The sequence below is a fragment of the Festucalex cinctus genome, chromosome 20 (assembly GCF_051991245.1).
Source record: "Festucalex cinctus isolate MCC-2025b chromosome 20, RoL_Fcin_1.0, whole genome shotgun sequence".
NCBI classification, from domain to species: Eukaryota; Metazoa; Chordata; class Actinopteri; order Syngnathiformes; family Syngnathidae; genus Festucalex; species Festucalex cinctus.
The window spans coordinates 9,220,549-9,245,515 of NC_135430.1; the positions used below are offsets into that span (position 1 = coordinate 9,220,549).

At 48.2% G+C, this 24,967-nt stretch overlaps 3 protein-coding genes and 1 long non-coding RNA gene across 7 annotated transcripts in view; 3 read left to right on the forward strand and 1 right to left on the reverse strand.

The window, feature by feature from the left end:
• rreb1a (ras responsive element binding protein 1a) overlaps positions 1 to 12,573 on the forward strand; it is a 34,101-nt gene extending 21,528 nt beyond the window's left edge. Inside the window, exons 4-20 of one of the 2 annotated variants that reach the window (XM_077509460.1) lie at positions 71 to 272; positions 934 to 1,003; positions 1,082 to 1,171; positions 1,241 to 1,404; positions 2,778 to 2,916; positions 2,977 to 3,155; positions 3,245 to 3,434; positions 3,515 to 3,781; positions 4,258 to 4,699; positions 5,775 to 7,254; positions 7,858 to 8,024; positions 8,480 to 8,674; positions 8,748 to 8,909; positions 9,101 to 9,241; positions 9,319 to 9,416; positions 9,575 to 10,208; positions 10,279 to 12,573. In XM_077509460.1, the coding sequence (XP_077365586.1) occupies positions 71 to 272; positions 934 to 1,003; positions 1,082 to 1,171; positions 1,241 to 1,404; positions 2,778 to 2,916; positions 2,977 to 3,155; positions 3,245 to 3,434; positions 3,515 to 3,781; positions 4,258 to 4,699; positions 5,775 to 7,254; positions 7,858 to 8,024; positions 8,480 to 8,674; positions 8,748 to 8,909; positions 9,101 to 9,241; positions 9,319 to 9,416; positions 9,575 to 10,208; positions 10,279 to 10,730 (5,072 nt within the window). In that variant the 3' untranslated portion in view covers positions 10,731 to 12,573. Of the gene's footprint in view, positions 1 to 70; positions 273 to 933; positions 1,004 to 1,081; positions 1,172 to 1,240; positions 1,405 to 2,701; positions 2,917 to 2,976; positions 3,156 to 3,244; positions 3,435 to 3,514; positions 3,782 to 4,257; positions 4,700 to 5,774; positions 7,255 to 7,857; positions 8,025 to 8,479; positions 8,675 to 8,747; positions 8,910 to 9,100; positions 9,242 to 9,318; positions 9,417 to 9,574; positions 10,209 to 10,278 lie in introns of those variants that run through there. The other variant, XM_077509461.1, reaches the window with a different exon arrangement.
• A 196-nt stretch (positions 12,574 to 12,769) lies between these two features.
• Positions 12,770 to 21,357, reverse strand: rmc1 (regulator of MON1-CCZ1). The gene is made up of 21 exons (XM_077509463.1): positions 21,053 to 21,357; positions 20,760 to 20,836; positions 20,594 to 20,678; positions 20,358 to 20,414; positions 20,196 to 20,282; positions 19,988 to 20,128; positions 19,813 to 19,916; positions 18,770 to 18,859; positions 18,373 to 18,478; positions 18,199 to 18,307; positions 18,082 to 18,126; positions 17,963 to 18,016; positions 17,770 to 17,898; positions 17,595 to 17,701; positions 17,412 to 17,531; positions 17,269 to 17,346; positions 17,092 to 17,196; positions 15,406 to 15,474; positions 15,244 to 15,331; positions 14,964 to 15,101; positions 12,770 to 13,853 (listed from the first exon to the last, which is right to left on the reverse strand). The coding sequence occupies exons 1-21, from the start codon at positions 21,149 to 21,151 to the stop codon at positions 13,774 to 13,776; spliced, it is 1,968 nt and encodes a 655-aa protein (XP_077365589.1). The 5' UTR covers positions 21,152 to 21,357; the 3' UTR covers positions 12,770 to 13,773.
• Positions 14,202 to 19,392, forward strand: LOC144009651 (uncharacterized). The gene is made up of 3 exons (XR_013281002.1): positions 14,202 to 14,264; positions 14,362 to 14,423; positions 17,961 to 19,392. It is a non-coding gene; the product is annotated as an uncharacterized LOC144009651 (long non-coding RNA).
• eci2 (enoyl-CoA delta isomerase 2) lies at positions 21,136 to 24,938 on the forward strand. Of its 3 annotated transcripts, none has more exons than XM_077509464.1 (11): positions 21,136 to 21,728; positions 22,338 to 22,399; positions 22,486 to 22,589; positions 22,673 to 22,771; positions 23,229 to 23,420; positions 23,591 to 23,660; positions 23,741 to 23,843; positions 23,944 to 24,064; positions 24,134 to 24,223; positions 24,287 to 24,430; positions 24,567 to 24,938. In XM_077509464.1, exons 1-11 carry the CDS (start codon positions 21,688 to 21,690, stop codon positions 24,720 to 24,722), a joined length of 1,182 nt encoding a protein of 393 aa, XP_077365590.1. In that variant the 5' UTR covers positions 21,136 to 21,687; the 3' UTR covers positions 24,723 to 24,938. The 3 variants fall into 3 exon arrangements, with proteins under 3 accessions (XP_077365590.1, XP_077365591.1, XP_077365592.1); XM_077509465.1 differs by lacking the exon at positions 21,136 to 21,728 and adding an exon at positions 21,842 to 22,115; XM_077509466.1 differs by lacking the exon at positions 21,136 to 21,728 and adding an exon at positions 22,203 to 22,250.
• The last annotated feature ends 29 nt before the right edge of the window (positions 24,939 to 24,967 follow it).

Here is a 24,967-nt window from a genome sequence, read left to right on the forward strand (position 1 = left end):
CCAAATCTCCATCTGTTTTTGAAACTCTTCAATGTGTTTAACTATCAATCAATGTGACTCCGCCCACCAGCCACACCTGAGAGCGCCAAGACCGAGGGCGAGACCCCACAGAGCCTCCAGAATGGCGATCGAAGTGGCGGCGGAGGAGGAGGAGGAGGAGGAGATTTGTCTTCCATCAACGCTATGATGTCAGCAGTGATGTCAGCAGCAGGCAACATTAATGGAGAAGGAGGAGATACAGGAAGTGATGTCACTCCAGGACTCTCACCAAGGTCAATAAAAACGCAGTCATTGACTTATTTCCTTTATGGGGCTTCTGATTAATATTGCGTTTGTGAAATATGAATGAAAAAGCAAAATCCAACCGATTTTATCCATTTCAAGGGGCATCTATTTTGCCACTTGATTTTGAGTGAAAATGACATCACAGCGCCTAAGCTCAAGCCCTGAGCAACTGTGATGTCCTTTTCAGCTGACAGCATGTCGCAAAATGGCCGCCGCCTGAGATGGCTAAAAAGTGGTGGGTTATTATGCGTAACTCATATTCCATAAACTCAGTATTAATCAGAATACCGTGTTTCGACAAGTGTAAGACAGAAAAGTTATGATGACCTAACAAACATTTTGTAAAGTATTTTTGTTCTTCAAAGTTAATTACCACTGAAGTGTCCACAATACTTGATTCAAACATGTCAGTTTGAACATTTGATTCTGTAGTTCTGTTGCGTAGCACTAGAGGGAGCCTACGTTCCACCCTTTGAAAATCCCCTTCAAACATGTTTGTCAGCTTGAACATTTGATTCATTAGTTCTTTCACGTACCACTAGAGGGAGCCTGCGTTCCACCCTTTGAAAATCCGGGCAGTCAATCATTTTCTTCAAGTATTTGGTGATCTCCCAATTTTTGACCGTGACTTATTTGTCCTTTTTCCAGCCCCTCCCCCAACAAAACACCTACATCATCAACGAGAGCGCCGCCCAGCCGCAATGTACGACGTAGCCAGGTCAGTCCGGGCCGCACCGCCGTCTCGTACCTGAGCCCGCGGATGCCCGTTGACGTGTCGTTTTGTCTCCGCCGCCAGGACGCCAAAGACGACCACGCCGCCCACGTCTGCCCGCTTTGCGACAAGAGCTGCCAGTCGCAACATCAGCTCACCATGCACATCAGACAGGTACGCGCTTCCTCTTTCGTAGCCGACGTGTTTCCGACGCCATCCTCACCCGGCGTGTTTCGTTTTTAGCACAACACCGACACGGGTGCGACGGACCACTCGTGCAGCATTTGCGGCAAATGTTTGAGCTCTGCGTCGTCGTTGGATCGCCACATGCTGGTGCACAGCGGCGAAAGGCCCTACAAGTGCAGCGTGTGCTTGCAGACCTTCACCACCAACGGCAACATGCACAGGTACGCACGCGCGAGCATCAGTGACAGGAAGTTGGCCATTAACCCGTCCGCCATGGTGGAAGAACAACTTGACTGCTGTGAATGTGTGTAGTCAGGAAGTTAGACTTTAAACCATCCTCCCCCATCTCACTCGCACACAGACGGCAACGCCCATCATTTATCAGTCAAGTCCAGCCTTAAACACATCCCTGTAGCAATGTGTGTGCACGTGAGAGAGAGAGATTGGTGGGGGGGGGAGTGAACATGTGTTTAACAAAGTTTGAGTAGCATGAGACCAATCACAGGCGGCAAACTTTAAAAAAAGAAAAGAATAAATGAAACATTGATACATTTGATTTGACTCCCTAAAAACAAGACAGAGCGAATGAGGGCGTAAGCATCCAAGCAGTAGTACACGTTTTGCCCATCAGAGGGCGATGAAGAATGTTAATGAGGAACTTTAATTCATCTTGGTCATCTTCCATTTTTCTGTCTCTGTAAAGGAAGTTGCTCATCTGTAAGTTGAAAATGATTTGTGTGTGTTTGCTACAAGCCACACACACGAGCACAAGCACAGGGCCGAGTCAGCATGGTCCCCGTACTCCTATTGGTGGATGGAGTGCTGGGAGTTTTGGGGCAGCGTTCTCCTCCTCTTTCCGTCCTCTCACCTGATTGGTGGATGAAGTTCTTCCTGTCAGCTGCTGTCAGGACCTCTTAAGGGCGTCCAGCCTGCTGCCTGCCTCTATTAATAGCGCTATGCTTTTTATGCTTCCTTTTTTCATCTTTTCCTTACGCACGCCTTCCTTCTTCATCCTATCTTCTTATGATTTCCAGAATTTTTTTGAGCGAAGCATATATTTGGCATTAGAAAACTCACCCCACACAACCAAACAAAAATGTCACTAAAATTATAGCTACTGATGTAATCTTGTCTCAATTTGCAAACAAATTTGTGAGTGTGAGATTGGAGCTTTGCTTTGTGTTGTATTTGTATGGCTGGCAATAGGTGCATGCACAAGCGTCATTGGACCTTCTGCCATCTAGTGGGAGAGAAAATAATTGTTTTGCCTGTCATGAAGAAGTGGAGCAAGTCATGTCAATGCCTTCACTTTTTTTTACTTTATATTTATTTTCTTTTAATGGTTATTACTTTGAATGATTTGAGACTTTATATTTTTGTTTCAAATCAATGGTGGTTGAACACATTTTTAAACTTTTGTCATCAAAAATTGTTCCATAGTCGATGGAGCTTTGAAATAAATGGAGAGACAAACCGCACAAAAATAACTCTGGAGTGAATTTGGATCATTTCCTGCAGCACTCCTGATAACCTGGTTGGAATCCTTTCCCTAAGCAACTTGTGAAGTAACTCGAGCGCGTGTCCCCGTGCGCAGACACATGAAGATTCACGAGAAGGACCCCAGCGGCCTCCTGCCCATCAGCCCGCCCTCGCCCACCAAGCGGCGCCGTCCGTCCGTCAAACGCCGCCAAGGCCAGGACGACGACGGTGTCGAGGAGCCACCCTCCAAGAAGGTGAGCGCGTCCCGCCTGTCCGTGCAGTAGCGCGCGAAGCTAAATGATGATGTCACTCAGGCGACGGAGGACTCGGCATTGGAGGAAGTGGCAGCACCGCCGCCAATGACGAATGCGACCGTGGTCGGCGTGCGGGCCGGGGACGAGCGTGCGCTTCCTTGCCCCATCTGCTTCAAGTTGTGCAGCGGGAGACTCGAACTGGACGCGCACATGGACACACACCCCGACACCACGCTCAGGTACATATGCGCACAAACACACACACACACGCACACACACGCAAACACAGCCTATGCTACCGGTGTAAAAGATTCGTGTTGTGCTGCAGGTGCGACTTGTGTTGTCTTTCGTTTCGCACCCACCGCGGCTTGTTGCGTCACAACGCGGGCGTCCACAAGCTGCTCCCCCAGGACCCCAGCGGGCGACCTTTCATCCAAACCAATCCGTCCATCCCGGCCGGGTTCAATGACCTTGCCTTCATGGACTTTTCCTGCAAGAAGTTCGCTCACGTGGCGCAGGTCAGCACCGCCGGCCGCCATCTTCCCATTAGCGTTCGCGGACTGAACCATGTCTGGTGTGCACGCGTTTGCGCCCTCAGGTGTGGTGCGAGACCAACCTCCGCCGCTGCATCAGCAATTTCCACCGCTTCGTGTGCGAACGCTGCGACAAGGCCTTCCCGTTGCGCTCCGCCCTGGAGCTCCACAAGAACGTTTCCCACTCGGACGTCCCGGAACACGAAGCGGCCGGCGCCGCTCAAACTGGCGTCCAGGAGGCTCAGGATGGCAGCCAGGATGACAGCGAGGACGTCCCGCTTTCACCGCAGTTCCACTTCATGGAGGCACTGGGACTATCGCACGTTTCCAAGGTAACAATGGTCTCCATGTCTTTGAATTCTTTCAGTTTTTCAACACTTGAATAATTATTTAAAACTCATATGACATCAGCCTTCAAAATGGATCCAAGTCGAATGAGGCGAAGTTAACTTGTTAGGTTTGCCTTGCGATTGTTTGCCGATTCTTTGTGTTCCAAAGCAGAGCACTTTTTCTCCTGGCCCATACGGATGTTTGGAGGCTAAAGCTGATTTCCATATTTGGCAGATTAAAATTATTAATAGTTGGCTGATTAATTTCAAACACAATTGCAAAGATGTGAATTACTGGAAGAACATTTGACTTGTTTACATTCCTTTGTCGTTTAATATTATTTCTTGAACTTTACAACAGAGAAAAAAATCAACAAAAATGATCACAGAACGACAACAAAAACACAACATACGCTCCGATAGTTTAGCAAGCGACTGACCACTATGTAACGTCGGGTGTGCCCCCTCCCCTCCCCCAGGTGAAGCGCACCCCCACGGAGGACGAGATCCACCAGGCGCACCTGGACAGCATCAAGGTGATCCACGTGGAGCCCCTGAGCTGCAGCCTTCCCCAGGAGCCCGCCTTCTTGACAGGAGGTCCGACAGTGGGCACGAGCGGGCTGACGGCGCTCAGCCTCCCCCTGCTGGAGCAGTCGGGCGCCACAGCTGCTGCGTCCACGTTGCAGGGTCTGTCTCAGCGGGACGCCCTTAGCCTGCTGTCCCTGCAGCCCTTCCAGGCGGGCTTCCTCCTTCAGCCCGACGCCGCCGCCGCCACGGCCGCCGTCAAACCGGGCGAGGCGGGCGGCGTGGTGGAGCTGGCAGACATACAGCAGATCCTCAAAGTGGCCACCGCCGCGCCCAATCAGATGGGACTGGCTTTTCCCGCCCTGGCCAAAGGGGCGGGCTTTGCTGCGGGCCAAGGTGGGTGCTATTACCAATCATTGGGGCATATTCACTAAGAATGCGCTGCGTCCGGTAATAGCACGAAATATTGCACCACAACTGCACCCACAGTCTGCGCCCAGTTACCCACCTATTCACTAAGGATATTGCTCTAATCATATACCGGCGCAAACACGCCCACAAAACTGACAGCTTGGAGCAAATTTGCACCTGATTTACCACACATGCCAATGGATTTGCCCCAAGAACATGGTTGTTATAGTAACAGTTACGAGAAAGATTACATTATCAGAAAGCGAGGTTGGACCGAGAGTAAGCGTTTAGAGCGCCATTAAGCTCTACAGAGCAGAGAGGACGACAACGACGTCATTCATTCATAAAGTACAAATTATTGGTGTGATCGTGTTTTAAAAATATATTTTCAGAGGTTGGCGTGGGCGTACAGTATGCATCTGGCACGTAAAAATGATCGTAAAATGCCTCCCCGCCATTGCCGATCAGCCCGGGTTATGTTATGTGTCATAAACTAACACGGAAATATTTCCCCCCTCTCTCTCTTTCTCTCCTCTCTGCGTGATCAGCCGTGCATGTTGTGCGGCAAATGGCATGCACTGCCGGAGATCGAGGTGCGTCAGGTTAATACATGCTTTCCAAAAACGTTAATTGCGTCACGCAAACGCGGTGTTGCTATTTGCACTGGCGTTAGTGAATTAGACGCTGCATATCAATGAGTCTCATTTGCATTGGGGTGGGTATATTTTGCGTCAAATGTATGCAAATTACCTAATTTACATACGCGCAAATAACACCGGCGCACCGTGACGCAATCTGTTCGGCAGAGCACTCAGTGACGGATTTCCCCATCTGCGCGTGTTTCGTGAATTAGTTGTTCCCTAATTGCTCCATTTTTGCCGGTTAGCGCGGTGCAAAGGCGACGCAAACCTGTAGTGAATAGGCCCCATTGTTTTTCCTCCAAATAATTTTTTGGTCTTTTTTTTTTTTACATAAACCTCCATTTGTCCAGAACTCCTTAGCAGATGTTTCAGGTGATGTTGCGTATCATTGACACGTTATTATTGTTTTTCTTACGCAGGTCAAGCACAGAACCAAAAGGCTATGCCGACCCTGAAACCCAAGCCCCCCGTCACGCCTCGCTCCAGCGTGACAGCGAGCACGCCGCCGCCTCTGCAGAGCTCACAGCGGGCGTCGCTGGGCTGCATCAGTCCCAGCCTGCCCCCGCCTGCACCCGCCCTCTTCAAGACGCCCTCCTCATCCTCTCCGCCGGCCGCCACCACCGCCGCGCACGAAGAGTCGGGGCTCGGTGGGAAGAAAGCAGCGGGCAAAGCGATGGGCGCCGTCGACGCCGGTTCGGCCAAAGGCTCCTTCCCGTGCCGCTTCTGCGACCAGGTTTTCTCTTTCTCGGGCGTCCTGCAGGCTCACATGCGCTTCCACTTGGGGATCCTGCCGCACCAGTGCAACATCTGTGACTACGTGGCACCCGACAAGGCCACGCTCATACGCCACCTGCGCACCCACAGTGGCGAGCGGCCCTACATCTGCCGCGTCTGCCACTACCCCTTCACCGTCAAGGCCAACTGTGAGCGTCACCTCCGCAAAAAACACGGCAAAACATCCAGGAAGGACATTGAGAAAAACATCAAGTGCGTCTTCTCCGCCTCGTCCAACAACCTGAGCGACACCGTCTCGGCTCTCTCGACCGACGCTGAGACGGGACGCGGTGGCGCGGCCGATGCTGTGTGCCGCTTCTGCGGCGAGGACCTGAAGACGTACCGAGCCTTGCAGATCCACCTACGCACGCACAACGGCTGCCAGAGGAAACCTTTCGAGTGTCGCCGCTGCGGCGCCGCCTTCCTGGCCAAGCGCAACTGCATCCACCATCTTCTCAAGCAGCACCCCGAGGTCCAAGAACGGGAAATCGAGGAGCACATCGCCACCATGCGGCCCACCGGTGTGGCGGCAGCGCCGCCGGCGCTCTCCGACGGGCCCGCGCAGACGCAGCCGGTCAAGCTGGAGGATGTGAGCACCTATCAGCAAGATCCCGACCAGCCTCTGGACTTCTCGGCCAAAGGGCGCGGTGCTCACGTCGCATCCCTGGGCGTCAAGGTGGAGAACGCGTCCCCCACGCTGGACTGCCCCTCCCTGGACCCGCCCCTGGACCAACCTATGGACCTCTCCGTCCCTAGCAAACGACTCCGGCTGGATGTGACTGAGCGGCACCAAATCAAGACGGAGCAAATGGGTGGCAATGTGGCCGACGAAGACAAGACGCCGGCCGCCTCACATCTGGGAGGCTACCGCTTCTCCCCCGGATCCACCCCTCCCCCCGCACCCCTGCCCCGCCCGCAGCGCCTCAAGCCCCTTCTCCCCAAGCCCACCTCCATCAAGGAGCTCCCCCCTCTGGCGTCCATCGCGCAGATCATCCACTCGGTGTCTGCCGCCCCTGACCTGCTGAAGAGGGAGGCGGAGGCCAAACCGCAGCCGGCGTCCGAGTTGTCCTCAGACCTGCCGGGCAACGACACCCTCCTGGAGACGCCGGGCGATGACAGTGCCAGGTGGGTATTTTTATCCATTCCCTTGCAATTTCCATAGCGCTGTTTGACAATAGGAGGTGTGTTTGGAAGCGATGCGCTGAGCAAGGTTTGACGTACGTGGCTTTGGAAGGTTTAGTTTGGTCCAATGAAAGCAAAGTTAAACTTTGTGGCCGTAGTTCCAAAAGGTCCAAGACAGCTCTGTGGTGAACTGGGGTCAGGACTGAGACCTCAGATAGGGGGAGGAACGGTTCAGAATTCTGGTCCAGCGCAAAACCTTTGATCTTCTGCTAGGAAGCAAAAAAAATGTCAGGAAAAGACTACTGGAACATCTGAACTTGATTTGATTAGAATTTGATTGGTTAGGAGGGTGTGCATACTTGTGCAACCACTTCCCCTTTTCCAATCAGAAGTGTGGAAATGCTCTCATTTTGTCATATCACAAATACCTACCATTTAAACAGGGGTGTGTAGACTTTTTCTATCCTCTGTTTAGAGACATGGAGGATGGAACAAGATACAGTATTTTGCCACCTTGTCAACACATGGTAGCAATGTTGTTGTCTGTAGTGGACTCGAGTTGCCCGTTTGAGCTAACACGTTCATGTGGCGGTTGTGCTTGCGCAGGAAGAGGAACCGGAAGAGAACGGGCAAGGAGGCCAGCGTGCTCGACGTGGACTTGGAGTCCAGCGGCGAGTTGGCCAGCGTGGAGAAGATGCTTGCCAACACTGACGCCAACAAGTTCACCAACTTCCTGCAGACCGGCGCCAACCACCTCGCGCCCAAGACCGGAGGTCAGAATTCACACACAAACAATAACAGAAAATCAATAGATTTATTTTCTTCACTTCGCTAATGAAAAAATGCAGACACAAACATTTTTGAAAATAAATTTTGATTGTTTTTTTTTTCTCCACACATTTTTTCCTTGCATTAATTTGCATGAATTTCCACAAAAAAAGTCATTTAAAGTACAGAAGCTGCTAAAAACTGAATACACCAAATTTTCTAGACTTATTGTATAAAATGGATAAAGATGATGATGATGATGCACCATTATTTTAATTAGGGATTGTAATGGGGCTGAGACCATGGACGATTACAGAAATGGGAGAATATTTAGGGTTGAGAGGCCCAAATTGAGAAAATCAGGACAGGAAGTCAAGTCTAAACGATGAATTGATCATCAACGTAGTTGATTAGTTGTGACTGAATCATAGTTGACACCTTGTGACATTTCCATGTGCAGATGGCGAGCGAGTGGGAGGGGGCGTGGACAAGGAGGCGGGGCGGCGAGAGGAAGCCAAGACGGCGACGTTGCTTCCTCAGTCCAAAGGCAAGAAGAACGCCTACTCCAACTCGGTGCAGAAGATGACGTGTCCTTTCTGCCCTCGCGTCTTCCCGTGGGCCAGTTCGCTGCAGAGGCACATGCTGACGCACACCGGTAGGTCGCCCTGAACGTTGCCGGCCAATTTCGCCGCCGCCACTGACGCCGCCGCGCTTCCCTCCTTGCGCAGGTCAGAAGCCATTCCCGTGCCCGCGCTGCGACGCCTTCTTCTCCACCAAGTCTAACTGTGAGCGCCACCTGCTGAGGAAGCACGGCGTCACCAACCGCACGCTGAGGCGCAACGGCGTCTTCGCCAAGAAAGAGAGCGAGGACGGCTCACATGAGAGCGCCGGTGAGGACACAAATGACGGGACACGTCCACCTTTGAGGACATTTTCCAGCACATTTTGACCACTGATTTTATTTAGTGCTGTCAAAGTTAAAGCTTCAACTCGCTGTAACTCCAGACTTAAAGCTTTAAAGCTTCAACTATGACAGCGCTAATTTTTCTTATTTTATTTTTGTTGGTGACATTTCCATTAGAGAGCCAGTCTGATGCCGAGCAGCTGGTCAATGACTCGTCACCACTGGGCCACGACCCTCCCGCCACCATCAAAGAGACGCCCTCTGAGCAGAAAGGGGATGATCTTATGCCACCTAGCCCCGCCCACAAGGAAAGCCCGGGTGAGTCCCATGCGCGCATATGCTAATTAATGATGCTAATGACAGGATTATCATACATATGTATGTTGTGTGCACAGCGGGTTCGAGTCCTGCACAAGCGCCTGAGCTTGCACACCAGCAGGGGGCAGTGGAGACCTCGATTGACCCATCCAAGCAAGCTCTGCCCAGCGCCAAGGTAACAATCCATGCTTGGACCAAGTTGGCTCCAATAGCACACAAATAAAGATGATTTTATTGTCATATGTCAATGCATTGATGGATGGATGACATCATCAGTTGGACTGATGACATCATCAATAGTTGACTTTTTTTTGGGGTTTGTTTTTGTTTCAGTGCGATCGCAACGACGACGACGACTGTCAAAGTAATAAAAGTTTAGATTTGAACTTTGGCTCTAAGCTGATCGACTTCAAACTGTCAAACTCGGCCGCTGCCGCATCAGGCCCCGCCCCTGTCCCGGACCCCGCCCCTCAGGAAGTACCCGCCGCCCCCCTGGTGGAGACGACGGATCCCCCCTCGGCCGCCACCAAGCCTCAACCAGACTGGAAGCACGTTTGCGGAGTGTGCCACAAAAGTTTCCGCTACGCCACCACCCTCACACGCCACGAGAGGGCGCACCTGAGCCGGGAGGCACTACCTGAGGAAATGGAAACGGCGGCAGCACCTCCGGAGGCCGACGAGGAGAAACCCGAGGAGGAGCCCGAGAGCAAAGAGGACGACGATGACGAGCGAGGAGCGGTGAGGGCCGGCGAAAGCGAAGCCCCGGAGAGTGACGACGACGACGAGGACGACGAAGACGCCGAGCGCACGGACGACGACCGTGACGACGCCAAGAGCACGGAGGGCGGCGACTCGGCTGCTGGCGCCCCCACCGTCGTGGACAAACGCAAAAAGAAGACGTGCGGCGTGTGCGCCAAACGATTCTGGTCGCTGCAGGACCTCACCAGACACATGAGGTCGCACACCGGTAAGTCACGCACGCCACGAAGAAGCTTGGGCTGAAAAAAAGTGGTATTGAACGTGTTTTTCCCGGGCAGGCGAACGTCCTTACCGCTGCGCCACTTGCGAGCGCACGTTCACACTCAAGCACAGCCTGGTTCGCCACCAGCGCATCCACGCCAAGACGCCCAGCGAGGACGGCGACAGGGACGCCCCCACGCCCGCCGAAACCCGCCCAACCTCCGAGAACGAGAGCGAGTGGGCCAAAGACCTGGACGATGCCCGCGCCGCTGACCTGGAGCCCGCTGGTGGCGCACCCGCCCCAGCCCAGGAGCCGCCCGACGCTCCTGAGCAGACACCTGAACTTGACGAGACCCCATCGGAGACCGCGCCCCCCGGCCAATCGGTCGCCAACACGCCGTCGGACTCAAACGTTTCCAAAGAGCTCCCGGGCCCGCCTTTGATCCAGGGCCTGTTGGAGCTCCGAACCCCGCCCCCTCTGGATCACACGCTGGCCAATGGGGAGCCTCCGCTGGTGGGCGTGGAATGAGCGTGCTCAACACGCCGTGCCGTTAACAAGTGCCTTACTACTCGTCCTTTTTATAGCTTTTTAACTTTGTTTTGTCAGCAAGAAGATCAAGATGGCCGACACGCGTCACATCACGTCACGTGACGCTTCTTGTAACTGGAAAAGATTGGCGGCGGGACAGACAGACGGCTGCAATGAACTGCCGCTGCTGCCGCCGCCCCTCAGCTAATGTGCGAGGAATTCTCAGTTGACTTTTGTTGTTTGAATTTTTGGTGCCGGGAGGGATTTTTTTTTTTTTAGCTTGTAAGTGAACAAATGAAATGTAGTTTTGTGTGTGTGTGTGCGCGCGTGATAGCCCTGTGTTGTTGTCGGCCAAGTTGGCGCCGACCCGGGTCCAAATTACCTCAACACTGTCAATCATGTCTTCCTGCTTGCTAGTGCGGTGGCTAACCATTAGCCGGCCCAACTTTGGCTACGCTGGCTCCTTTTCGTGCAATTGGCCTCAGCGCATAAGATCGATTAGCTTTAGCGTTTTAGCTCCACCTCACCTCAGCTTCATAAGGGCTAACACTACTTCAGCAAGGCTAGCAGGCGCCTTCTAAACACTGTGGCGAGCGCTAACACATAAGCAGGCCAGGTCACAAGTATTTGCGCGTTTGCCACAAAACACTTAAAGCTAACATGCCTTCTCCCCTGTAAGCTTCGAGCTCACACTTAATAATTATGAATTTTTTTAATTATCAAACTTTTTCGTAAGTGGCGTCAGAGACAATCAATTGCATGTGGAAGAACCTTCTGGGATGGACGTTAAACACTAGCTTATGTCACTGGATTCAACTTGACTTTTTTTTTTTAATGGGGGTGGTCTTTAGGAGGGGGGCTCATTTGTCCTTTTAGTTTTAGTTTCAAAATGAACTCAACACACCTCACAAATCATGACTTCACTGCTTCGACTGGATGGACACTAACAACAATTATTATGACTACTACTACTCTTAATACTAGTACTACTACAATATAGTAAAAGTGATTGAGTAGTACTGCTAGTATTTGTACATGGTCAGCACTTGTTTTCATCTCTAAGCATCAAAGTAGACGGTGGCGCGTCATAAAACGGGCTGCTAGTCGCAACAGGCTAATACTAATAGCATCAGGCTAATGCTAGCTGGATGATGTCATCAAATACACGTGAGCTCGATGTTAGCCTGGCCAGACCATCATGTCATTGCAGTGAGTTTGTCCATCTCATGTGTTTCAAGTCAGCAGCTATTGGCGGCCATTAGCAAATGAATAAACAATATGACCATGTTTTTCTGATTTCTCATGTGAAAGGGACTCTCCCACTTCCCAGTCAGCATAACTTAAGTTAGCTTTGTACCCCTACACCCCCAACAACAACGATGGTGTGACTTGTGCGTGTGCTCAGCTGTATGGATTGTTTCTAAAAGTATTTATTTGGCCCCCAGATGAGTGTGTAGGTGTATATGTGTGTGAGCGTGTATGTTGTGCAGAAAGTCAGATCAAATCAAATTAAACATGCCAAGTTCATGTCTGAAAGAACTCAAATGTGAGGCTGAAGATTTGCAGGCATACTTTGATGTCGTCAGGTTGCACGCACACACGCACGCAGCTAATCCGGGCTGCAAACGAGCAATAGAATTAACCAAGAAAAAAAAAAAGCTTTAATTATCAAATCTTTTGTCTTTTCTGTCAAACTGTGAACATGAACTTTATTATTATTATTTGTTTTTCTCTTCTGGGTGACTTTTAGTATAGTTATCTTTTTTTGCATGTTTAATCAAATGTGCTTGATGATTTCTACACAAACACACACGTCATAAATAAAAAGATGATGTTGCTCTCAGGGTTCTTCAACTGTTTTTGTTTTGCTTCCTGAGATGCAAACTTTGATTCTGAGCTCATGTCGACTGTCAATCAAAATCAATCACGCCAGCACTTGACTGTGAACACGCGCAACAAGTGGAAGTCATCGTCAATGAAAAGACAAAAATAAAGACTGAAAAGGTCACCACCGCCTCTTCTGTCTCTTGGCATACATGTTTGCGCATTGCATATTTAAACAGGAAATAGACCCCACTTCCTGTTACTCCATTTATTTGAAGGATTGTTTAAATCAGGGGTGTCAAACATACGGCTCAGGCCCACAAAGGGGCTTCATCTGGCCCACGAGATGATCTTTTAAATTAAAAAAAAAAAAAAAGCAATGTCAGACACAACCAGACTGCCAAAATCAAAACATATAATTTCACAAGCAGTCCTCAGATGAGCAATGCAACTTGCACACGGAATGGACCTGGATGTTATTTTACACACAACCTTATTTAATTTGTTGAAAAAAATTTAAAAAACATCCATCTATCCATCCATCTTCTTGACCGCTTATTCCTCACAAGGGTCGCGGGGGGTGCTGGCACCTATCTCAGCCGGCTCTGGGCAGCAGGCGGGGGACACCCTGGACTGGTTGCCAGCCAATCGCAGGGCACACAAAGACGAATAACCATCCACTCACAAGCACACCTAGGGACAATTCGGAGCGTCCAATTAACCTGCCATGTATGTCTTTGGAATGTGGGAGGAGACCGGAGTACCCGGAGAAGACCCACGCGGGCACGGGGAGAACATGCAAACTCTACCCAGGAATGGCTGGAGCCTGGACTCGAACCGGAGTCCTCAGAACTGGGAGGCGACGTGCTAACCAGTCAGGCAACGTGCTAACCAGTCATCCACCGTGCCGCCAAAATAAAAACATAGACCAACATAAATTAAACAAACATGTTGAGTACGACACATTCAGCAACCGGTAACAAATGACATGGATTAACGTCCTATAACTTCACTGCAAATAGCGAAAATCTGTGTACAACTGACGCCAATTAATTTAAAATTATATACCATGATTTTACCGGTTTTTTTTTCCTCCATGTGGCCCCTTAGCTAATAGGAGTTTGACACCCCTGATTTACATGTAATGTTTTATTTAATGTTAAGCCATAAAACATGAGCGTGCATGTGAGAAAATGAGCTTGCTGGTCGTCATGGCGGGTCAGGCGGTGGCCGCTTTCATCAACGCCTGCTCGCCAAACACGCGCGTGAAGTGAAGCACGTGCTCCTCGCAGTGCTCACCTGCAGAGAAACACACAGATAATCCAGTGATTCCCAACCACTGTGATAATAATAGGAAATTATGCTACTTTAAATAACTGGATCAAAAACGATTGTTTGTAATGTATCTTTCTTGGTCTATCTATGGCAGCAATGTATAGTGACAGGCAGCACAATTTACAAGATAGCAGAAGATCCATAATGTACAGTGGTGGCTTAATTTAACAGGTAAATTCATTCAATGGCCAAGGACTGTATTGCATAAAAACAAGAAAACAAAAAACGAAGCAAAAGAGGAAGTTGAGTGGTTGAGAAATGACTAAAGACTGTAGCAAAAACGTGTTCATGTCATTTCGATGCATTGTCCCAGTCTGCCACAAGGTGGCACACGCGAGTCATCATGTGAGCATCTTGGGTGACATCAATCGCCAGGTATGAAAGACGCCATTAAACTTTTATGATAAAAAGTAATTAAAAACGACGATTTGGTCATTAATATCACTGTCTAATGAGTTGTGTCACTTCACAGGACAAAACTGTGTACATACATCTTGACAAGAGAAGCGGTTTTGGTGTGTCTCGTGAACTCTGGTAAGCTTGCTATCGGGCTAATGTTAATCCGTTAATTATTGTTTTGTTTGTTTGTGTGTTTTAATATTGGTTTTGCTACACACTTCCTTGTTATACTAAAGAAAAATTAATTAAAAGCAATTAGTTACAACGTTTAACACCACTGTTTTAATGTTGTAACAGTTTACACTGGTAAAATTAGTAAAGTTTGCTAGTTGAGGATTAGCACGATGCTAATGCTAAATTACCGGCGGCCATCTTGCATTGCTGATCCATAAGTAGATTATAGATTGTTTTGTTTTTCCTTCAACTAGAATTGAAAACCTTGAGGGTTCAGTTTGAGCCAAATTCAGTCTAGGATAGGACTGAGGCGTTGCTAGCTGCGCCATTGGCCTTGAGGACATCTGACTTGCATGAAAATTAAGTTAAGATACCACTACAAATATTTTTTGGTGATATTTTTGTTTAGTGGTGGGCTGTGGTTTTTTTTTCTCATTTCAACTATAGGCGTAATAGTGTGGCATAATAAGCTTGTGTGTGCGGATGTTCGTGGGCGCTGACCGGGGTTGAACGCCGGGTTCCCCCTGAGGCGCTGGTTCCTCTGCTGGAAGGACCTGAAGACTGTGAAGAACAACATGTCGTCTCCCGTCTGACGAGCCGCGTCCAGAAACTTCCGGGCGGACATGTTGTCGTGGGCGCCTATGTACCGGTCATACACACACAGAGCATAATAGTTGCCATGATGAATCCCCGGCCTTCGAGAGGTCATGTGATCCTGACTGTGGAGATTCGTTTTGAAGTCCACATGTCGTGAGCCCAGATGACGTGCGGCGTTACCTACCGACGCTGCGGATGAATCTGAGTGCGCCCAGAACCTGCTGCTTGGACAGCAAGACCTCCACGATCTCGTCATTGGCCGTCGACAGACGCTGCGACGCGCGCGCACAAACGAAGTGTGTCATTAGGCGATGAAAAAAATAATGATGATGATGTGGAAGAGTACCTTCAACATGTCAAGGGACAGCTGATGGGCTGGGGGGTACGTGCTCTCCAGGGACAGAAGCAAACACGCCTGAAAGAGGTCGACAAGCGGTCATGCATTGCAGTTAAAGGGATACTTGACTCACTGAGCCATTTTCAGCAGTAAAACTAAATATTTTGGTCAGAATTAATGTGATAACTTATTTTTCATGAACAATTTATACCTTTATTAAGGAAGCGTATTGCATTCACTTGAAAAAAAAAATCCTGTTTTTCTGACTAATCTTTTTGGGGAGCTATGTTTTTTTTCTTTCTTTTTTTTAGTGTTTTTTTTCTGTTTTACTGAATATTTTTTTCTGTCATAAAAAAAAAAAAATCCAAAAAACATTAAAAAAAAAATACTCAGAAAAATGGGGGAAAAAAATATTCCAAAAACAGAAAACAAAAATATTCTAAAAAACAAGAGCACCAACTTCTGTTTTTCAGAGTATTTTTTATTTTTTTTACCTCTGAACTCCAAATGACTTGTTGCAGGCCACTGACCTGTATATATGACTGGATAGCAGATAGCCCATACATGCCAGTGCAAGCCGTTGAAGTCACAGGGCGGCCATCTTGTTACTCCCACGTCGCGAGCAGACTACTGTATAAACTATACGGTATACGTACAGATGAGACATATACAGCTCGTAGACAGTATAAGGCTGGAGGCGGGGTGGCGGGTTTGTGCCGGGGTGGTCATTAAGATGGCCGCCCTGTGACTTTTTTTCAGCTATCCAGTCATATATACAGGTCAGTGGTCTGAAACAAGTCACTTGGAGTTCAGAGGTCCGAAAAAAAATTACTCCGAGAAAAGAGAGCACCGACTTTTTTTTTTTTTTTAGTTTTTTTGTTTTTTTTTGTTTTGTTTTTGCAAATATTTTTTTTTTCTGTTTTTTTTGGAATAATGTTTTTCGGAGTAATTTTTTCCCCCTATTTTTCGGATTTTTTTTTTTTTTTCCTGTTTTTCTGAATAATTTTTTTTTATGACAGAAAAAAATATTCAGTAAGACGGAAAAATTTAAAAAAAAATACTCAAAAAAACAAAGCTCCCCAAAAAAATTAGTCAGAAAAACAGGAGATTTTTTTTTTTCACGTGAATGCAATACGCTTCCGTACATTATAAACTAATTTTTCCACGTGCTGTTGACTGAAGATGACACCACCTGTGCTGAGGAAGGAGGTAACGACCAATCATGGCTCAGTTTGCTGACCAAATCCAGAAAACAGGTGAGCCATGATTGGTCGTTACCTCCTACCTCAGCACAGGGGATATAATCTATAATCGACAGCAAGTGGAAAAATTTGTTTTTAAAGGTATGAGTTGTACAAGAAAAATAATAATATTATCAAATTAATTCTGGACAAAATATTAACTTTTTACTGCTGAAAAAGGACAATGGGAAAGCTTCAGTTTTCCGACATTGTGTAATTAAGTACTTAGTCAGAAAACATGGTCAGTTTGTGACAAACATTTCCTGTAATTGTGATTTAAATTTTGTATGGTCCATGTTTACCAGCCCCGAAATTAACTTTAGAGGCCTTTTTAGGACTTGCTGACCGGCCAAACTCTTTTGCTGATGAAAGCCAACTTTAGAAAGCCTTTGGGCGTGTTTCAGGACAAATTAGAGAGAAAGAGGCGAAGCGCCTTCGTGTTCGCGAGACTCACCAGCGGTTTGGAGTCGGTGAGGACGTGATACTGCAGGAACTGATGTAACATGTAGAAGAGGTTGTGCTGAACCAGCGTCTTGATCACCAGCTCGTACAAGTAATGCTGACGTCACAACGGAGAACGTCGGTCAGTCGGCCGCACGGATGCGCGTGGGTTCGTGTGACCTTAGCTGACCTGCACGCTGATCTGGAAGTGGTTGAGCGAGCGAATGTACTCCATCAGCACGGCGATGGTCAACTTGTGGGAGGCGCCCTGCACGCGTCAACAAGGATTTGATGCGTAATTTTTGTTTAAAATTTGTTTTAATGTTGATGTACCTTCCTTTCCGTGAACGCCGACAAGACATGCGTGTACATATCCGATTGGTCGATGACCGCCTGGCTTCTGATTGGTCGCTTGTGAACGCCGCCGCCTCGCGTGGGCCCCGCATCCACGGCCTGCAAAGGCGCATGCGCGTCAGCTGTCCCCTCCCCTTTTTTTTGGTTCTGTCGCTCACTTACCGCGCTGTAGCTTTGCTCCGCCTCCAGGAAGTCCTTGTACACCTGATTGAGCTTGTCGAAGACGCTCGCCACCACGGGAAGGCTTCCTCGCTGCTCGCCTTCCACCACTACACGCACACAAACATTAGCATTAGCACGCTGGCAGCAAACCGTGACGCGGCTGAGACAGACGTACATTGTGAGCAGACAGACAGGATGACCATCTTGCAGTCGTTGCGTCGTAACAGGAAGTCCATCAGTTTGCTTTTGTCCTGGAGCATGTTGACTGTCGGACTTAGCTTGACACGAAGATACCACAGGTAACCTGTCAATCAATCAATCAACTAGTCAATAAATGTGTGTGTGCGTGCGCGCATTTGTTTGCAGACCTTCACTGGCGCTGATGATGATGTCGGGCTGGAAGACGCTCCACGAAGACGAGTCTGCGTTGCCGTCAAGTCAAACGACAAGTAACGCGCACGCACACGCATGCACAACAGAAGGATACACAGCTGACACGGGACAGGAAGTTGTGACGGAACCACCGCCGGACCTTCAAACGACATCAAAACATTAACGACACGGCCATTATTTAGCGTGCGCGCGTGTGTATGTACGCGCGTGCCTGTAAGCGGGATGCAACACGGCTGTATGGAGCGAGCAGGAAGGACAGGCTGGTGCGTGCTGACGGCACCGTCCGACTCCTTCAACTTGATGTCGAACATCAGCGAGGTCTGGAAACACGCACACGCACGATGACGTATTTGTAAGGCGACGCTTCACGTGCGCGCGCACTCACCTGAGAGCTCTGATGATGGACCACCACCAGGTTGTCGACGATGTTGAGCGCAAATTTCCCGGTCGTGTTCAATTTCAACACGTGTGTCTTTTTGCACACGCCCTCCCTGCGCACACGTTTTCACATTTAACACTCGAAGTGGGTGTGGGTGGTCTTGTTTTTGTTACATGGTGGGGCCATTTTTTCGGGACCCGTCCTTGTGGGGCCCAGACCTCTTTTTGAGGGTCAAGACTTGGTTTTACAGTTTAGGTTTTAATTGCGTTATGGTTGAGGTTAGGGTAAGGAATAGGGGTAGGCAATCATTTTTTATGGTTGAGGTTGGGGGGGGGGCTAGGAAATGCATTATGTCAATGAGATGTCCCCACAAAGACAGTAAAACAAACGTGTGTGCGTATACCTTGGCAAGTGGTAGAGGACAACCTCAGCACTGGGACTGTTGGCGCTTCTGGAGTGATGCTTCAGGTACATCACATACAACTGACCATAACTGCACACAAACAAGTATTATCGTTATTGTTAATAAGGGATGTTTGATAGCATATTGTAGACCAATACCAAAATTTGTGAGCATTTTTCCTGAAAATTGCATGAAATTATTGGCAATTTTCTATTCTTCTAATGTCTAGTTTCTGAATATAAAAGAGCCACAAGAGGGCACCATTGCGAGTACCAATACTTTGAAACAAGGGCGGGTATCAGCCCGATACGATAACTGGTATCGGTACTCGCCCATCCCTATTTTTGATACACATTTCCTCCCCAAAAAAACAATGACAATATCATTTTAAATAAAGCTCTAGATAGCAATTTTATTTATGAGGCACTTTAAAATGTATTTATCCCAATATTAGCATTTTACAAGAAAACTGCGTGAAATTAATGGTATTTTTTTATTCTCGTAATTGCACAATTCTAGTCCATCATAAAGATAAATATATAGATAAAATTAGAACAAAGAATGACTTCATTAAAATATCTATCACATAAAAGATTAAAGGTATACTTTACTTATTTAACCATTTTTGCCAGTCAAACATTAATATTTTGCCTATAATAAATTTGATATTTTCATTATTTTTCATGCAACTTGCTGCCAACTGAAAATGACATCACAAGGGCTCAGGTAACCAATCAAAGCTCAGCTTCTGAACGTCGCGTGACCAAACCTAGAAAACAGGTGAGCTGTGATTGGTTACCTGAGCCCTTGTGATGTCATTTTCAGTCCACAGCGAGTTGCAAAATGTGTTTTTAAAGGTACTAATTGTACGTTAAAAATAATGAAAGTAGCAAATTATTTAGAGAAAAAAATATAACTTTTTATTGCTATACTGGGCTAAATAAGTGAAGTATATCTGTGCACCAATTTACCTGGGGAAAAAAAAAATGACCACCACTGCCACCTACTGTAGTGGATGTGCAAATACACTTTCAGCCACTTACATGGTCGCCATGGCAACGTCCCTCTCTGACAGGCTGAGTTTGGCTGGTTTTGGCACAACAGGCAGCTCGATCTCAAACTTGGACATCTTGGACACGCTCCCGCCCTTATTTGCACACACAAAATTTAGATGCAGCTGCAAGCCGGAGACACAAGTCACTTGTTGCGAGTTCTGACCCGGAAGGCGAAGGGCTGCAGGACGTTGGCCTGCACGGTGGTGGACAGCAGCATGACGGCGGTGTCGGGGCAGTACTGGTACCAGTTGACATTGAGGCTGTGACTCTTGAGCAGTTTGACGGTACGTTTGTCGGGAAACACCTGAATGCAACATGTGTGTGGGCGGGGCCTGTTCCTGAAAGGAGCGTGGCAGCGGTAGCGGCACTACCTGGTAGAACTCGATGCCCTGGTCGCTGACAAAGACTATCTCGTTCCAGTTGGTCCAGCAGAAGCCCAACAGGTTGGCATTTTTCATCTGGAACGGCATGACGCATGCATGCGTCAGTTAGAGAGGCTCACCGGGATTGGTGGTTTTGTGTGAGCGCCTCACCTTGCATTCGTGCGTGAACTCCGTGTGCGGGAAGTCGGGGATGAAGTTGATGAAGTCCTGAAAGACAAAAAAATAAATACAGGATTTTTTTTCTAAAGACTTTGTGCATTGTACTCAGGTTGACTTAACCACACAACAATTTTGACAGAATCTGAAGTACTTTCAAATAGTTAAAAGAGTGAACTGACACCCCCCCCCCCCCCCCCCCCCCAAAAAAAAAACCCCATCAAACTCACCACAGACTTGGACGTTCTCTGTACGGCCAGAATTTTGTTCCCAATGGAGAATTTGATGCACTTGACCTCACCTTTATCCTCCATTCTGCACACAGTTGGTCATATAATAATGATGATAGTAATGAGAATGAACAAATATCAGTTTGTCCCAGGGCGTGTGATGCACCTGAAGGCAACAGAACTCTTGTCATCCGGACCTTTGACGACCACCCCCGTGGCGCCCCCTGAACGCACCGCGAACACCTGAAGGCAGCATCAGAACACCATCCTCTTATTTTGCGTGAAAACCAACTCAAACACATCATACATACATTTGGATGACATATTGTTCGATGTCGTTCTTTTTTTCTTTTCTTTTCTTTTTTGTTGTTGTTGTTGTTTCGTTGCTGCCCGGCCAGCCAGTCGGTCGTCAGCTGACTTGGCTCGCCGACACGCTAATTGAAGCTAGCGGAAGCTCACCTGTTTGTTGGCTTCGTCGAAGAAAACATTGTTGACGCTCGAAGCGTTTTCAAAGTGGACAAGGTTGTCACAAAGCTCCAAGTAGTGCTCGTCGCTCATAGCCTTAAAACATCCGATCGAGCTTTTGGCTATTTTTGTTTCTAAACACCAAAACAAAATAACACACCCGGGAGTGCCTTTAGCTGTCACTTCAATGACTTCCCGTGCACACTTTCACAATAAAAGTGCATTCATTATTCAAATAAATTGACATGGAGGAAACCAAAGCCAAAAGTAACGTTAGGACCAACAAACCTTGATAGACAACTGAACCACTTATTTGTCAGTCCTCTGTGATTGGCTGGCGACCCCAATGAGGAGATGAAAGGAATTGGGGGAGATTATTATGTCCCATTTCTTCGTGTTTGTGTTCTCAAGAAGCAAAAAAGACCAACATGGTGTCTTGAAAAGGAATAATTAGTTTATTAATATATAGAACATGTTCGGTGGTTTATTAATTTAATGAAATACATTTTGTAAATAATCGAGGGAGGGCAATGACGTGACCCGGAAGTAATCACTGCGTCAACCTTGTTTGCTTGTCCTGTGGCTCTGCTTCTGTTGCTTCTGCCTTCTTTTCTTCTCGCGGCCTCTAAATGACTTTAACGGCGCTAACAAGCTTCACATTAACTCGTCGGTGAGTAGTTCTTTCATTGTTGACATCTGCGGAACGTTCAAGCAATCGCCCACAAACGCTAAAGGTAACCTGATGCGTTTGAAAAAATAGCCAAACAATGTTTGACAAGAGAAATAAGGTAGTTTAGAACCGTGGAACTTTTGGACTGAGGAATGTCACGCAATGCATCCTGGGAACTGGGAAGCGAGCAAAGCGAAAGCGCACCTCTGTGTGTACGCGCGCATGCGTGTATCGTGTGGTAACTCAAGTTGATTTGTTAGCCCTTAATCACAATAAATTTCAGACGGCTTCACAGGCTCACTGTTGACGAAGATCAGCAACATCACCTGGCAGAGGAGAGGAGAAGCAGCAGTTAAACAGGCCAAAATACAAATGTCAGGGTGTAATGTGGGTTTCTTAATGGATCATATGGTACCACAAAATAAGCAAGACAGGAAAGTGCTTAGCCATTTCATATTTTAAGAGTTAATAACTGTGTGTATAAGGGGCTTGCTTCTGTGATATAGCAGATACACAGCACAGGTGTAAAACTACAAAGATGGCCGCCATCCTCACACTCAGTAGCCTTTGGACTTTCGATGTTGTTAACATGTTGTGTGTGGTTGTCAGGTTGTGGCGATTGTTCAGCGTTCCTACCATGAGCTTCCACACCACCAAGACGTCCATGATGGGTGAGGTGCCGTTTTAAGCTCCTCCCACTTGAGAGGGTTGCCTTAGCATGGTTCTTGTATGCTAATGTTTGTGCGGTTGTATTCAGGTGTGACCAAGGAACACTTTGAGGAGGCCAAGAACAAACTTTCCACATTGAAGAATGATCCCGGGAATGACGTCAAGCTGAAGATCTACGCTCTCTTCAAACAGGTCAGCGCAGAAAACTTCAGGTTTACCTTGAGTATAATCATTAGCAGGATGTTTTTTTTTTATGTTTGTTGGTCACATGACAGGCCACACATGGTCCATGTGACACCCCCAAACCCGGAATGTTGGACTTCATCAACAAGGCCAAGTGGGACTCTTGGAAGTCTCTGGGGTTGATCTCGCAGGTACGCATGCTGGTATTTCCTTTTTTTTTTTTTTTTTTTTCTGAAAACATCCTGTCATTCAACAAAATGTTGTAGATCATTACGTTGTTATTATTATTACTTTATTTATCCATCCATCCATTTTCTTGACCGCTTATTCCTCACAAGGGTCGCGGGGGGTGCTGGCGCCTATCTCAGCTGGCTCTGGGCAGTAGGCGGGGGACACCCTGGACTGGTTGCCAACCAATCGCAGGGCACACAGAGACGAACAACCATCCACACGCACACACACACCTAGGGACAATTCGGAGCACCCAATTAACCTGCCATGCATGTCTTTGGAATGTGGGAGGAGACCGGAGTACCCGGAGAAGACCCACGCGGGCACGGGGAGAACATGCAAACCACCCAGGAAGGCCGGATCCTGGACTCGAACCGGAGTCCTTATTACTTTATTTATTTATTGTTAAATTAACAGGAGGAGGCCCGCCAGCAGTACTGCGATCTGATTGTCTCTTTGGTGGCGGCAGAAGGTGGAAGTGCCAGCCAAGCGTCTGCCGAGCCCGCCGCCAGCGGCCGCACGTACGAATCCCTCTTGGTCAGCACGCAGGATGGCATCACCACCATCACGTTCAACCGACCTGCCAAGAAGAATGCCATCACCACCCAGGTGACCTCACCGCATCCTCCTCAACATCATCATCATATGATAACTAAGAGCTGACCTCTTTGCAATTCACTTTTGTGAGTTGGAGGTTTGACATTAAAACATCAGCAGAAAGAGTCAAAAAGTCACACTTAGCATGTTGCTAGTTAACTGACACGTATTGCGTGTTTCAGATGTATGAGGAGATAATTGAAGCTCTGCAGCAAGCAGCACAGGACCACTCGGTGATCACCGTCTTTACTGGTAACACACTCGCACCTCAGTTGTCAGCGGTAACACACACATTGTGTCACTTGGTGTTGCATGTGCGTGTGCTATGCTAGGCGCGGGGGATTTCTACTGCAGTGGCAACGACCTGAGCAACTTCACCAAAATTCCCGAGGGAGGGGTGGAGCAGATGGCCAAAGCCGGTGGGGAGCTGCTCAGGTGATCGCTCGCTGACGCATTCATTGATCGATGGATTGATTGGTGTGGGATTCTAGTTTGAGTAACATTCTTGTCAACGCCTGCTCACCCTTGCGGACAGGAAGTACGTGAAGGCCTTTATCGACTTCCCCAAGCCGCTGGTGGCGGTGGTGAACGGACCGGCCGTGGGGATATCCGTTACGGTCATGGGAATGTTTGACTTGATCTACGCTACGGAGAGTGTACGCACACACGTGCAACAAACTGATGATGTCATATAGTCGTCATGAAATCATTTGTGATTTTTTTAGGCCACCTTCCACACACCCTTCAGCCAACTGGGTCAGAGTCCGGAAGGCTGCTCTTCATTCACGTTCCCGCGCATCATGGGCTCCGGCAAGGTATGTGTATACACGCGTGATCGACAGGCGTGTGCACACTCACATGTGTGTATTTGTGCCCAGGCCAACGAGATGTTGCTGTTCAACAAGAAGCTCACGGCGTTCCAGGCGTGCCAGCTGGGTCTGGTCACGGAAGTCTTCCCTGACAGCAGCTTCCACATGGAAGTTTGGAACCGACTGAAGAATTACGCCAAGCTACCTCCAAACGTAAACGCACATTATTTTTATTGACTAAAATACAAAACAAAAAGTGGTTTTGCATTAATAATGGCTCGGGACCAATACACTAAACTACTTTCCGTATTTTACATGCATTGTCATCGGTGTGTGTGTGTCCCGTTAGTCTCTGGCGCTATCCAAGCAGCTGATCCGCTCGGTGGAGAAGGAGCGCCTCCACGCTGTCAACGACGCCGAGGTGGAGCGTCTGATCGAGCGATGGATGTCAGACGAGTGCTTCAACGCCGTCATGAGCTTCTTTCAGGCAAAAGCCAAGTTATGAGCCACTGCAGGACGCGTCGTCACCGTGGCGACATGCCAGCACGCGCTAGTTGCCACTTGGATCAATTGACAGCTGACTTTTCATCGAACATGTAGGATCAAGTGCCTGACTTTAATTGCACATGTGCTTGCCACGCAACGCTATCATGTGTGTCTACTTGTATTTAATGGGGAAAACATTGTGATAGGGATCAATAAATCCTTTGTTTGACATGTAGAGTCAGCAAGTGTTATTAGCATTTGCTC

Coding starts and splice junctions, on each gene's coding strand:
- eci2 (XM_077509464.1), top strand. CDS start 21,688: ATGACTTTAACGGCGCTAACAAGCTTCACATTAACTCGTCG. Junction 23,844..23,943: donor GCCGGTGGGGAGCTGCTCAG/GTGATCGCTCGC, acceptor CCTTGCGGACAG/GAAGTACGTGAAGGCCTTTA. Junction 24,431..24,566: donor ACGCCAAGCTACCTCCAAAC/GTAAACGCACAT, acceptor GTGTCCCGTTAG/TCTCTGGCGCTATCCAAGCA.
- rmc1 (XM_077509463.1), bottom strand. CDS start 21,151: ATGAGCGACGAGCACTACTTGGAGCTTTGTGACAACCTTGTCCACTTT. Junction 20,283..20,357: donor AGTTCACGCACGAATGCAAG/GTGAGGCGCTCA, acceptor ATGCCGTTCCAG/ATGAAAAATGCCAACCTGTT. Junction 15,332..15,405: donor TGTCCCTTGACATGTTGAAG/GTACTCTTCCAC, acceptor CGCGCGTCGCAG/CGTCTGTCGACGGCCAATGA.